At 62.7% G+C, this 13,731-nt stretch overlaps 1 protein-coding gene across 1 annotated transcript in view; it reads left to right on the top strand.

The window, feature by feature from the left end:
* Positions 1 to 5,276: 5,276 nt before the first annotated feature.
* TTYH3 (tweety family member 3) overlaps positions 5,277 to 13,731 on the top strand; it is a 29,353-nt gene continuing 20,898 nt past the window's right edge. The window contains exon 1 of the mRNA XM_033841101.2: positions 5,277 to 5,622. Within this exon, the coding sequence (XP_033696992.1) occupies positions 5,500 to 5,622 (123 nt within the window). The 5' untranslated portion in view covers positions 5,277 to 5,499. The remainder of the gene's footprint in view (positions 5,623 to 13,731) is intronic.

Genomic DNA, 13,731 nt, shown 5'->3' with positions numbered 1-13,731 from the left:
CCCAGCTGGGCCCAAGCTGCTGACCCCCGGAGCTGCCAACACACACCGTGGTGGTTGCTTGAAACCACCAAGGTTTGAGGCGGTTCATTATGCAGCAGTAGCTAACCAACACATCGGCCTTTTAAAAATACATCACTCCGCGGGTTGCACTGGGGAGAGAGTTAAACCAGAAATAAGAGAAGACAGGGGTGTCCATCTTGTCTCTGCACCCAATTCTCTGAGCCTCTGTTTCCTTCTCTTAAAACAGGGGCTGCGGTCGTCCACCTCGCGCAAGAATTAAGTGAGACTCTGGGCACGAAAGGTGTTTGTGCAAATGTCGGGGTGCACGCACACTCACCCTCTCCCCTCGAGTAAGACGGCCTCCTGACTCTCTTCGCGAGTCAAGGCTGTGGGTTGGAGCCTGAGCCTCCCCTGCTGTAAGATGGGGAAGCTGGGCTTGGTGAGCACTGAGGACCCTGAGGGCGACATAGGTCCCCACAGGGCTCACGGTTGGTGGCAAAACCTGAGATGAGCCCAGGTCCCACAGCTTGGCACAATGCTCATCACAGATGCCAGGTTGGGCGGGGTGGGTGGGCAGGGACGGGGGACCCACCCGGGGAGGGTGTCTCTGCGACCCCTTTTCCTCCGGTGCCAGTCTCCCTTCATGTAACTTTGGGGCTACCTCCTCTGGGGCGCTGCTTGGGATCTGCCTTGGGCTTGGGACGCAAGGACCAGCTTTGTCAGTACTGAGTGTGAAGTAAGAGTCAGGAGGCTCTGAGAGAGACCACGGGTGCGTGCTGGTACCCGGCACAGCATCCTTGGCGGGTCAGAGGCCATCCCTACTGATTTCCTGGTTCCCGGGGTGGGGGGGGCGCTCTCTGGGTAAGCAAGGCAGCTGGATAGGTGATGCCAGGGGTGTGCACACCATTCTGGCTGGGTCTGTTGGGCTGGCTCCCGTGGCCTGCTCAGGGACCACACTGGCTGGCATCTCTCCCAGCCTCCAAAGCCACGGGGCAATTCCACCACGGCCAGCTTGAAAGCAGCGCTCCTGTGGCTTTTCTGCGGCCAGGTGTCTGTGGGGACCAGGCGCTAGGCTGGCTGTGCGTCTCAGCGGGAGCTGGGGAAAGCCGGCATCCGGCTCTCCCTTTTCCCTGCCGGTTCTCACGAGCTCTATCTCCATGGAAAATGTGAATCTCGCTGGCCAGGGTCCAAATGCAGGGGGTTCCATTGTTCTGCCTTCCGCCCCAGGGTCTGGCACCCATCCCTTGCCTGGCCTTTCTCCCAGCGCCTACAGGTCTTGGGACAAACCATTCAAGAGCCTCAACCCAGCCACCTTCCTGGCCTGGAGAACAGACCCTGGGGAGGTCCTGGCCTGGCTTGCCTCCTCCTTTGTTCCAGATGCTTCTACCAGATGCTTCCAAGCAGCTCAGTCCTCAGTGCTCTCTCCTTACAGACTTTTTCATCCCTGTCCTTCACTCACAGACTCTACTTCAGAGGAGGGAAGGGGGGGGGGGGAAGGGCGGGAGGCGGCGGGGGAGGGAGGGCGGAAAGAAGAAGGAAGGCGGTCAGGGGGATACTGAGGGAGGCCCTTGCACATGTAGTCATTTGTACCTGTGACAAAACGTGCGTAGCCATTTCAACGTGTACGATTCGGTGGCATTAACTTTGTTCACAATGTTGTGCAACCTTCACTACGTATTTCCAAAACTTTTCATCCCCCCGAGAAGAAGCCCCTCGCCCATTAAGCGGTCCCCCCCCATTCCCCTCTCCCAGCGCCTGGCAACAGCTCATCCATTTTCCGTCTCTGTGGATCTGCCTGTTCTGGGTATTTCGATGGAATCGTACCGTTTGTGGGGTTCCGTGTCTGGCTTCTTTCACTGAGCGCAGTGTTTTCAAGGTTCACCCGTGTTGTACCAGGTGTCAGTGCTCCATTGCTTTCTATGGCTGAATGATATTCCTCCGAGTGACGGTGCTGCGTTCTGTCGATCCGTTCACCAGCTGATGGACGTTTGGGTTAGTGCTGCGGTGTCATGTCACTTTACATACGCTCACGTTGCTATGATCCAAGCAGGACTCTACCCATTTTAGCCGTGAAAAGGCTGGGGCTCAGAGGCCCTGTGACTTGGAGTAGGAGGTAGTTAATTTAAAAAGAAAAGAAAGGAAAAGACCTGGGCTTTGGAGCTGAGAAGACCTGGGTGAGAGCAAGAAAAGAACAGTGTCCAAAGATGGTGCACCCCGGGAGCGGGTCATACGGCCTGGCTTTCCACACACAGCCTGGGCCGCGTGACCTCCCCAGGAGGTGGGACTATTTTTAGTCCCATTTCAAATAAAGGAAACCAAGGTCCATCTGCCTGCCGCTTGAATGTGTCCATGGGGGGCAAGCTTCTTCACTTCTGAGCCTCGAAAGCCCCCTCACCACCCACTCTGGGATGTGGGAACCTGGCTGAGGCCGGAGGAGATCGTGGGTGTGGGCACTGAGGGTGGCTCAGCGGGGCCTTCCTGCCCGCGCAGGCCTGGCCCTGCTGGGCCTTCTGGGCTCCCCGGCTCCGGGTCCCCGTGGTGGAGGCGATGGGAGGCTGTGGCTCCTTATCGCTGCCTGGGCTGCTTCCTTAGCTGGGGGAAGATTAGCCGTTTCTCCATCGGCCGCCTCCCCGAGTCACACTGCAAGGTCATTGAAGGCACGTCCCTTGGCGTGCTGGTCAGTGGCCAGCGCCACAGACCAAGTCCTCTCCGGCATCTCCGGCCACTGGAGCCCTATTTCAGGTCATGGAGTCTGCAGGCAACAACATGAGGCTGAATCCTGGCTCCCTGACTGGGTGGCGATTCTTGTACCACCTGAGCAAGAGTGGGACCCGGGCTTCAGCTGCCCCATCCGTAGAGTGGGGCTAAAGTCAGTTTCCAGCTGCAGGGGACCCAGGACAGGCAGGAAGAACCACTGCAGCTCCAGCCCGTGAGTGCCAGGCAAAAGAAGGGTGGCGTAGGATGGCGGCAGGCCTTCCTTGTGCCCTACCCCTGCCACCTGGCATTCTCTAACCCTCGACCTCCTGGGTGCCTGGCCGCAGGAACCCCGTTTTGCAGATCAAGGACAGGAGTAGAGAGGCAGAGATCGCACCGCTGCAAGCGTCAGACCCCAGGGCCCCTGGATCCTGTTTGCCCACAGGAAAGCACAATTCTCCAGGGGCTTTTCAGTTCCACGGGGATTTTCTCACCAACACTGGACCTCAAGCAGCAGTAGGTTTCAGGCTCAGGCTCCACCAGTAGAGGCTTTGGCGGTGCTCTTCCAAAACTGCATGTTGTGAGTCCCTCCTTTTCTCCACCCTGGACCTCCTTTATCATTTTTTCTCCATGGATCCCTGTGGGAAAATGTCTCACCCACCAAACACGTTGCAAATATTAATCAGTGACAAGCTCCTTTGCCATTTTGTGCAATCAGAGACACAGAATGCCTGCCAACCGGAAGCTCTGAACAGCCTGATGTATGAGTTTCCTGTGGCTGCTATAACAGGACCACACGCTGGGCAGCTTAATCAACAGAAGTGTCTTGTCTCTCAGTTCTGGAGGCTGAAGTCTGAGATCAAGGTGTCAGCAGTGTTGGTTCCTTCTGAGGCTGTCAGGGAGGATCTGCTCCAGGCCTCTTTCCCAGCTCCTGGTGGCAGGTCCTTGGGGTTCCTTGGCTTCTTGACACATCACCCCCATCTCTGCCTCTGCCTTCATACGGTGTTTTCTTCATGTCTCTGTATCTCTGCAACGCATGTTCAAATTCCTTTCTTATAAGGACGCCGTCATTGGATTAGGGCCCTCCATAATCTCCTATGACTTCAACGTACCTTGATCACATCTGCGATGACCCTATTTCCAAATAAGATCGCAGACAGAGGCACCAAGAGTTGGGACTCGTACATATTTTCTGTGGGGACATAATTCAACCCCGTACACCCAAGTTACCATTTCATATAATGTTTGGGTCTGGTTTTCTAGCCCTACCAGAGGAAAACGCACAATTTTGTGAAGGTTCTTGTAACGTGGAAAGGAGCTCAGGGCTCTTAGTCCCCAACCGGGTGGTGTCTGTGACTCATCAGAGAGTAGAAACCATAGCATTGCAAAGGGCTCTTTTCCCACCTGTCCCATGCTTGCCTGTCTGCAGGAGGCCCATTGGGGCTTCCCAGACTTATCACAGGAAAACGGGAAAGTCAGGGCCGTCAGGTGAGCAGACAGACGGGCCTCTTGGGAAGCCACTGCTCAGAGCTGTCCCTGCCTGCAAGAACCCAGCCCAGCCACAGAGCTGGCTGAGCCCAAGCATGGCAGACGGCAGCGCCCCAGGTGTGGAGACCTGTTTCTCAGAATGCAGGAGGGCCAGAAATGATGCCCCCAGGTGGTGACGAGCCACAGCCAAGAGGATGCACCCACTGCCCCTGGGGTACACAGAGAGGGGTGTGCTGGGCCAAGCACCTAGAGCGTTTCCAGCCTCCTCTGTCTGTTCATGGGCTCCCCATCTCAGTAACACGCATGAAGACGCCCCATTAGGAAGTGTGGCTGTGTGGCTTCCAGGTCCATACTCAGCCCTCCCTGGCAGCTGCCTGAATTTCTAGGCTCAAGGAGGCCAGGACAGGGCACTGTCTTTCTTCTACGTCTTGATATAAGACCCAACCTTCCCCAAAGGGAAGCACCGTTAGGAACTGAGTTTACGCCCACCCCTCACCCCGGCCACTTACTGGGACTGGGTCACACTCTGATTCTCTGAGCGTTTTAATGTCATTGTATTCCCTATTTACAGACGAGGACATTGATGCACAGAGAGGTTAAGTGACTTGCCCAAGATCACACAGCTCTAGGTCACCAAGCCAGGCTTTGCCTCCAAATCATCCGTATTTTACAGACAGGCCACTGGGTCCCTCACCCGGCGCCGCAGTCTGCGTGTGAGCCACGGCTGCTTGCTGAGGAGCCAGCCCAGCCCCTCCAGGCAGTCCCTGCAGAAGCTCAGTGAACGTGCAATGGTCCAACCAACGAGCGAGCGCCCGGGTGAAGCGCAGCTCCACGTGCAGCGGACGAAGAGCCCGCTGCCGGGATTGCGGGTCGTCAGCGACTTCCCCGCCAGGCGCCCCTCGGCCTGGGGAAGGGGCCCTAGTGGGCGGAGCCTCGTCCAGCGTGCCAATGGCAGGGCGGGAGCAGGGAGGGGCGGGGCGCCCGGGCGGGGGGTGCGGGAGGCGGGGCCGGCGGGCGACCGGCCAATGGCGGCGCGGGGGCCGGGCGGCGGGCGGTGGGCGGGGGCGCGCGGAGGCGGCGGCGGCGGCGGTGGCAGCGGCGGCGAACAAAGAGGCGGCGGGCGCGGGCGGCCGACCGGAGCCGAGCGCAGCCGAGCCGGGCCGAGCCGGGCCGAGCCGGGCCGAGCCGGGCCGGGCCGGACCCAGGAGCGCGTGGGCGATGCGGGAGGCCAGGCCGGGGTCGGCGGGCCCCTGATCCCTGCGCCCCAGGCCAGCCAGGGAGCCCCGCGGCGCCGCGCGCTCTAGCCGCCGGCCCGCCATGGCCGGGGTCAGCTACGCGGCGCCCTGGTGGGTGAGCCTCCTGCACCGGCTGCCCCACTTCAACCTGCGCTGGGAGACCACCAGCAGCCAGTTCCGGCCCGAGGACACCGACTACCAGCAGGTGACGCGGGCCCCCTGGGTCGGGGATCAGATCTCGGGTCACGGCCCCCCTCCCTGCGGGTCACGATCCCCCTTCCCAGGGTCACGGCCCCCTCTTTCTACAAGGTCTGAAGACTCCCTATCCCCCACCGACGGTCACGGCCTCCTCCTCCTCCGTGGGTCCTGAGCCCCACTCCCCGAGGGTCATGGTCCCCTCCTCCTGGAGGGTCTAAAGGCTCCCCACCCTCCGTGGAGGATTATGGCCCACTCCTTCTCGTGGGTCATAGCACCGGTTCTTCTGGAGAGCCTCCTCCTGGGTCACAGGTCTCCCCTGCTTGAGAGTCTAAGGACCCCCCCCCCCAATTCCCCACGGAGGGTCCACAGCCCTGCAGATTCTAGCCTTCTCTTCTCGAGCCACTGAGAGCCTCCTTTCTGGGGTTGGGAGGAGCTGCCTCCTTGCCCTCCACGGAGACCCCTCTGCCAGCTGTCAGTGCCTGCTAAGGCTCCTGCCCAGGGGCGGCCTGGGGGTGTTGCCAGGCAGAACTCCCTACCCAGAGGACCCAGGGCCCTGAGACCACGGCCGATGCCCGAGAACACTGGGTGAAGCCAGGTGGGGATTCCTCACCCCTCACCCCCAGCTGGGGAATCCCACTCACTGCCAGGCTTTTGGTGGGTGAGTGGTCTGGGTAGATGCCAGCCCTCCCTGGCTGGTAACGACCCCGTGCTGGGCGGCCAAGCTGTGGGATGTACACACAGTGCCTGCCCAGAGACCCGGCTGCCTGTAGCCCTGAGGGAGGGAGGCCTGGCCACGGGGACGCCAGATTGGCCTCAGTCTGGAAGGCTGGAAAAGGGGCTGCGCCTGGGCAGAGCTGGGGAGTGGCACGGACCCTTCGCAGCCCTCTCCCCGAGTAACCAGGCTGTACCAGTGGAGCCCCAGGTCTGGGGTCATGCCAAGCCCAGCACCACCCCTGCCACTGAGCCACTGCTCTTTGAGTGCCGGGCAGGGGACCTGGCTGTGGACATTTCCTTCCTGCCTGGGGATCCGGATTCCACACACCCAGTGACTGGGGTGCCTGGTCACCCAGAACACCTCTGAGTTCCTCTTTGGTGATGAATGCAGAGCCCCAGGGTGGGGTGGGAACGACTTTGCTCATAAGATGGCCTGGGAGTCCGATATCCGTGGACCGTGTCACCCCTCTCCAGTTCAAAGCTCTTTCCTCTTTGGTCTCCCTTGTACAGAGGTGGAGAACCAGAAGCACCTCAGCTCTGCAGGGGAGCCTGCCGCCCCAGCCTCAGTGCTCACGTGGTGCCCGGTCCCCCAGCCCTGCTGATCTGTCTCTAAGCAGACTAGAAAGGGGGCTAGGGATTGGCCCATGCACACCCAGGGACAGCAGGATTCTTATAAAACCGGACACCCGTGTTCTAGAAGCCCAGCCCTGGGGGGCTGACCCATGCGAGGGCAACACCACTCCTCTGTGCACTCCACGAACTTCACCTGGGGTGGCCCTGCCACACCTGTTCCCGGGGCTCTGCTTCCACAGAACAGGACAATGTACCTTACTTTAGCAAGGTCTCTGCCACTTGTCAGTTCTGAAGCTCCAGGGGTACCCGGGGTGTCTGTGACCCACGTGGGGCTTTCCTGCTGGCCCGTGGGCTGCCACCTGCCCGTGCTGCCCACCACGGTTGAACTGGCTGCCATCCCTCCTGCCCTCCGAGGCGCCCGGACCTGCGGTGGGAAGTGAGCGAGGGGCCGACGCCTGCAGCCCCTGCAGGCGTCGGGAGTGGTGGCCAGGCCCCTCTCCGCTCAGCCCAGCCTCCTGCAGGGCCCTTTGCTCCTGAGCGGGCCCTGGTTTCTGCCGCGGGGGAGGTTCTGACTCACTCTCTCCTCCTCTCCCCGCGGAGCAGAATTAGCTGTTGAATAATTCACGGTGTGGAAAGCAGCCTGGCTCCGTCCCCCGCCACCTCGCTGCTGGCTCGGGGCTGTGGAGCTAGCTGGACCTGGGAGGACCTGGGAGTCGTCCTGCCCCTACCCTCCTGTGCTGGTGCTTTCGGGCAAGCACTTGACCTCTGAGCCTTCACTGCCTCGTTCCTGAAACTGGGCCGGTGCGCCGTCTGTGCAGGGCGGGTAGGGGAGTGAGGGCCCGTGCTCCTGCTCTGTGTTGGGTGTGCAGCCTAAACAGCTCCCTCTCTGGGTGGGTGGGCGAGGGCTTGGCGTGGGCCCTGGCCTAGGGCCTCTTCCTGCCTCCCCTGGGGGAGCATTCCTAGCTGTGGGGGCATGGCCACCCTCATCCCGCGGCTGGGTGGTGGACCCCGTATCCTCCTGACTTGGGGCACCCCTCTTGGCCTGGGAGCCTGTCTGTGTCTGGCACGCACCTGGGCTGCAGGGGCCTGGCAGTCTTCTCCCCACATGTGGGCTGGGCCCAGCCGGGGAGGGGCTTCTGCTTCCCAGGCCGCCCAGAGGAAGCGGGGGCCCTGATGCAGGAGTAGAGGGGTGGTATGGCCTGGGGAGACCAGCTGTTAACCTTCGCTCTTTCCTGCCCACACCATCCACTGCTGGGAGCCCGGTGAAACCCAGTGGAAACCCCATGGGCCAGACCCTGTTTGGGGGTGCTGTTTGGGGCTATCGCTAGCCTTTTCTCACACAAATCTGGAAGATGAGGACAGTCGTCTCCATTGTACAGATTAGCAAACTGAGGCTTAAAGAGGCGATTGGCTGAGAATCACATAGCGAGTGGGTGGTAGGGCCGGAATCCTGCTTCAGGCCCCTTGCCCCTGCCCCCCTAGGAGCCAGAGTCAGCCTTGGGGGACAGGGGCTTCCTGAGTCCCCGAGGGCTGGCCCCCTGCAGGGGATGTGACTGAGGGATTAGGTGCTGAGGGAGGCTGTTCTGCGGGCTCTCAGCGCCCTGGCTGGCCCCGTGCTAGGGGCTTGGCGCCTCTGCAAGACCAGGGGTCGGGTTTTGCATCCTAAAGGCTTGTGATTTCTCTTGGCCCCGTATTCCTGGGGCCTCCACCCTGGAGAGGAGGGGCTCCCTGGCCGCGACTCCTGTCTCTTGGGGGCTCATGCTGTTGCGCAGGACGGTGCTGCTGCGCGTTCTGTGGGGCCTGAGGGGTTGTGCGGGCTGGCAGGTGCTGGAAGGGGCAGAAGGCTTCTGGGGTCTGCTGTGTGCCGCCCCACCCCCGCACCTGCCTGCTTGGCTGCCGGTCTGGCTCCCCTGGGACTGGGCTCTTCCCAGCATGCCAGGGGCTCCCCAAACCTGGGGCAGCTGACGGGCGGGATGCTCGTTTTACAGGGGAGGGGTCGCAGACCCAGAGGAGGGAGGAGACTCCCTGGTGGTTGCGTAGCCTGTGACCTGATGTGGCTTGAGGCCAGTCTGTCCTCCGTGGTGAAGGTCAGGGCTGTCATGGCTGCAGGCGGGGGCTAGGGGGAGAGTCTCAGAGCCCTCTCTGCAGACCGGCGTGCGGGTGCCTGGCTGCGGGGTGCCCAGCCTGGGCTCGAGTTCTGTAGCTTCCCACCTGTGTGACCTTGGGTGGGTCCATCCACCTCTCTGGGCTTCACCTTGGGGATCTGCCCCCTTAACTCCTACCAGCCCTTCCCGACTCCCCACTCCCAAGCCTCCCACACCCCTAGTGTCCTGAGGTCGAGGTCACACTCACTCTCTGCCCTCAGTCCCTCTCGTTGTCACTCACTGTCTCCCCCAGTTAAGGGGAGACTGGAAGCTGTGAGCTGGAGGACAGTACAGGCTGGTGTGATGGTGCTGCGATCAGGTCAGGACTAGGCCTGCGGAAGTCCAACAGTCAGGGAAGGCTTCCTGTAGGAGGCGCTACCTTGCCTGCCGTGGAGGCGGTGAGCCAGGCTCTGAACGACCAGAAGGCGAGGATCTGCCTGGAGCTTGGCGTGCAGTGGGCATAGCAGCTCACCTTCCACGTCGGCCCAGTGTGTGGGGCCCTGAGTGCTTTGGATGTTCCCATCGAGACCCTAAAGATAAGACCGAGGTGGCTGTGCAGAGACCTTGGGGAAGAGAGTTCTAGGCGTTGGGAACTGCCCGTGCAAAGGCCCTGAGGCAGAGAGAAGCCTGGGCCTCAGCCCAAGATAAGGGAGTCCCTCTGATCTGAACGTGCTGCCTCAGAGCTGGTGAGTGCTCTGTGCCCGGGGCTGTGTGAGGCCAGCCTGGAAGGCCACTTAGGCAGGACCCACAGGAGCCAGTAGTCTCCTAGCAGAGACCACAGCACCCTGGTTCAATGCTGTGACTCAAGCAGGGTCAGCGTGTGCCTGTGAATGAGACTGGCTCCGTTGGCACCATCTCCACGATCAGGAGGAAATTCACTCTGGTTAAAAACAGCATTTATCGCCTCTCTTCTTGTTTATGAAAGTAAGACACATTCATGGAACACTTGGAAAATAGGAAAGAGTGTGGAGACAGGAAAAAACGTCCCTCTAGCTGGAGTCTGTCCACGCGCTTATACCTGGGGAGGGGTGCCGCCTAAGACTAGAACTCGTCACCGGCGTTTAAACATCACGTCTTTTGGACCATGTCCTTGGTCCATGGTTCTTGGCGCTTGCCCAGCGTCCCACGACACCAGGATTCTGAGGCTGCGAGTGACAGAAACGTGCCACACGTAACAGAGCACACCGAGGGGCTGCGTGGAAGCGTCTAGAGCACGCCCTGCGCGGACAGCAGCTGCGAGGGTGCAGGGCCTATGCATTGGGGGGGGGGGCAGGGAAGCTAGGCGAAATCAACTTTGTCTGTTTCGCTCTTAGCCAGTGCCCCGGCGCTGGGGAGAACCGGCTGTCACGTGGCCCTCTGGCTGGGAGGTGAGGCTGCTGGCTGCCTCTGCCACCAGGTCTACACCCGCTGAGGGGTAGGTGTTGGGGCCACCAGGCTCTGCGCCGCCAGGCCCCATCTTTGGGCCTTTCTGGGGCTCCTGGTTTTCTCGGGTCTGAAGATGCGGTGACCAGCTCTGTCCCCAGCACTGTACTGCCCTGCCTGGGGGACAGAACAGCTGGGAGGGCGCCTGTTTCGGCTCTGACCAGGGGCTCTTGGTCAGGCTCTGGGCTGGGTGCTCTGTGTCTCTGACCCCCAAGCTACAGCTGCTCTACCGAGAGGCTCGTGACATTTGTCTAGTAAGCTGTTTGTTTCTGGGAAGCCAAACAGTAACACTACAGAAGTGAAACTGAGGCCCCTGGCCAGCCGGCATCAGTGGGCTGGGAGACACGGACAGGCCCAGCTCCAGCCCAGCGCTGCCCTGCCTGCGGCCACAGCACCTGTTGCGCTTTCCGAGTCTGGTCCCCCCAGCAGGAGCTAGTCCACGAAGGCTCAGAGGGTGTTGGGACCAGACCCCCACTGGCCAAGGCAGCTCTGCTGAGTCCTTGGCTGGAGAGGAAGAGCCGAATCTGCAGCCCAGGGACTGGATCACAGAGAGGGAAAGTGCCCCACGTGGCCCCCGAGGAACTGGGGCGCGTGACAGAGGGCGGGTGCGGCAGGACCCAGGAGCGCCTGGCTGTGCCCATTGCTGCCTCCTCGGATCTGCCGGGAGCCCACCCAGAGCCCTGTGCTGGGCCGGGACACACACACGGCCCCCAGGCGGCTCTCAGGGGCTTCCCAGGATCTTGGGGAGGGTGAGGACCCAGACCCACGGTCGGGTTGCTGCAGCTCAGCGTGACGAGCTTGGCACACACCAGGCACTGTCGCCCAGAGCAGGGAGCCACACGCTGCCAGAGGTGGGAGGTGCTTTGCAGAGGACACCCGTGGCTGAGGTCCCAGGCCTGCCCGGGCGTCCCCGCTGCAGAGTCCCCTCATGCCCCAGAATTGGGTCTGCGCCTGCCCTGCTGGACTCCCGAGGGGCCCACGCACCGCTGACATCTGAGGCAGCGGGTGCCCTTCGTGCCATGGACGGGGCTGTTGGAGGCTGCCGTGGGCCTCCAGGCCTCCAGTCCAGTGGCAGGGGCAGGACAGGGCCTGCGCCTGGTGCCAGCTGGCCCTGAGGCTGCTCGGGTTCTTGTCCAAAGTCGGGGCAGGCGCCCGGTGTGCCCTCAGGGAGCAGGGCCAGGGGAGGGTTGAGTGACCTCCTGGGCTGGGCCTGGCGGATTTGAGGGGTGCCAGGGTCTGCACGTGGGCTGGGCAGGCTGCCGGGGGGGCGCTGCCTCCCTTCACACTGCCCCCCACTCGGGGCCTGGGCTCTTCATGTGCCGCTGGGCTCGTGCACACACGCAGGCTGCAGCGCCCGCTTGGTGCGCCCCTCCCCCTCTTGGGAGGTGGCCGGCTGAGGCTGGGTCCCCTCAGAGCGGCAGGTGGGCTCTGAACGGTAGGTGTGCCAAGGGTGCTTGGTTTTGTCCGCAGCACCCTCTAGGGCCAGGCGTGTGCTGTGTTGGCCGAGGGCATGGGGTGAGGCCGGGCTGCCCAAAGCCTGAGTGGCCCCTTGCTTCTGCCTCTGAGAAGAGCGCCAGGCACGGTGCCACTCTGCCCGGCTCCCCCGCTCCCCTGGGCTGGGTTCCTGACCGTTGTGAGGGGCCCTCCAGACAGCTGACCCCCGAGTCGGGTTGGGCTGTGCCCCGGGGTGGAGACGAGCCCTGGGCTGGGCTCTGGTCTGGATGACGATGTGACCGCCCGTCTGGTAGCTCCTGGCTACATCTGAGGCCTGTTGCGTGCGCCCCCAGGGGTGGCGGGTGGAGAGGCGCTTGCAGACAGGCTGGTGAAGAGCAGAGGAGTTTTCTGGGTGTCATGCTGGGAGACGTGTTAGGGCACTGGACCGAAATAGACACGCTCGCGGCTTCGAGGGCCGCGCCGGCGCCATGTTCTCTGGTGTCTGTTCCCTCCGCCAGCAGGCGGGGCGTGGGCAGTGGGAGAGCGGGGCCTCGGTGTCCTTCCACGTGGCCCACAGGCCTGGAGGGCAGCAGAGAGTGCCGAGCCTGGGGGATGACCGACCAGAGCTTCTCCCTGGGGCTTCACCCAAGTCCCGCCTCGCTGGGCCTGTGTCCCGGTGATTCCTGGCGGGGCAGGGCGGTGTGTGCCCGTGAGGATGGAGGTGCAGCTGGAGTGTGTCTGTGCAGCCTGGTGGCCTGGACCTAGGGCCTCAGGGTGAGGGGACTTGGCCAGAGAGCTGGACCCTCCCGGGCTGCTGCATGCTGGCCCCTGGCTGGGCTTTCTCCAGGCACGGCCACGAGCTCACCATCATGGAATTTGTGAAACCCAAGCCTGGCTCGGTGGAAAATCTGTTTTTAATTTCTGGCCGGCATCTGGGAGCCCCGGCCAAGTGTGTTCGGGCTGGGGAGCAGCGGCTGCACACCCAGCTCGGCTCCACGGCCCTCAGCACCCAGCCAGCCTGGCCCGGGGGGTGAGGGGGTCTCTTCTGGAACTTTCCTCAGGAGGCCTGTGCTGGCCCACACCCTGTTACTCCATTACTCGAGTGTGGGGGCCCTGGGCGTCCCTGCTGGCCCCGGGCCCTGGCCTGGGGGACGGTGCCACCCCTGGCCTGGGGGACGGTGCCACCCCTGGCCTGGGGGACGGTGCCACCCCTGGCCTGGAGGACGGTGCCACCCCTGGCCTGGGGGACGGTGCCACCCCTGCCCTGGGGGACGGTGCCACCCCTGGCCTGGAGGACGGTGCCACCCCTGGCCTGGGGGATGCGTGTCACCCCTGCCCTGGGGGATGGGTTCACCCCTGCCCTGGGGGATGGGTTCACCCCTGGCCTGGGGGATGGGTGTCACCCCTGGCCTGGGGGAATGGGTGTCACCCCTGCCCTGGGGGTGGGTGTCACCCCTGGCCTGGGGGATGGGTGTCACCCCTGGCTTGGGGAATGGGTGTCACCCCTGCCCTGGAGGATGGGTGTCACCCCTGGCCTGGGGGATGGGTGTCACCCCTGCCCTGGGTGGTCTGGGCACCAACAAGGCCGTGTGTGTAGCTTGGCTACAGTGGGTGCCGAGGCAGAGGGCCAGCACTAGGGGCGGAGGCAGTGCCATGTGGGGTGCGTCCTTCCCAGTGGGAGACCGCAGACGTAGGAGCTGTGGCAGCAGCTCAGCCTGGTGCCCCTCCCCTTTCCTCTCCCAGGCCCAGGGCTCCAGCCAGGACATCTCTGGGTTCCTAGAGGGTGCCTTGGGGTGTGGGACGCTGCCAGCCTCCTGGACGCCCTGACC

Source organism: Tursiops truncatus, chromosome 15, assembly GCF_011762595.2.
Source record: "Tursiops truncatus isolate mTurTru1 chromosome 15, mTurTru1.mat.Y, whole genome shotgun sequence".
In the NCBI taxonomy this organism is placed as follows: Eukaryota; Metazoa; Chordata; class Mammalia; order Artiodactyla; family Delphinidae; genus Tursiops; species Tursiops truncatus.
Note: the sequence above shows the minus strand (reverse complement) of the source record. Positions and strands in the feature narration are given on the sequence as shown.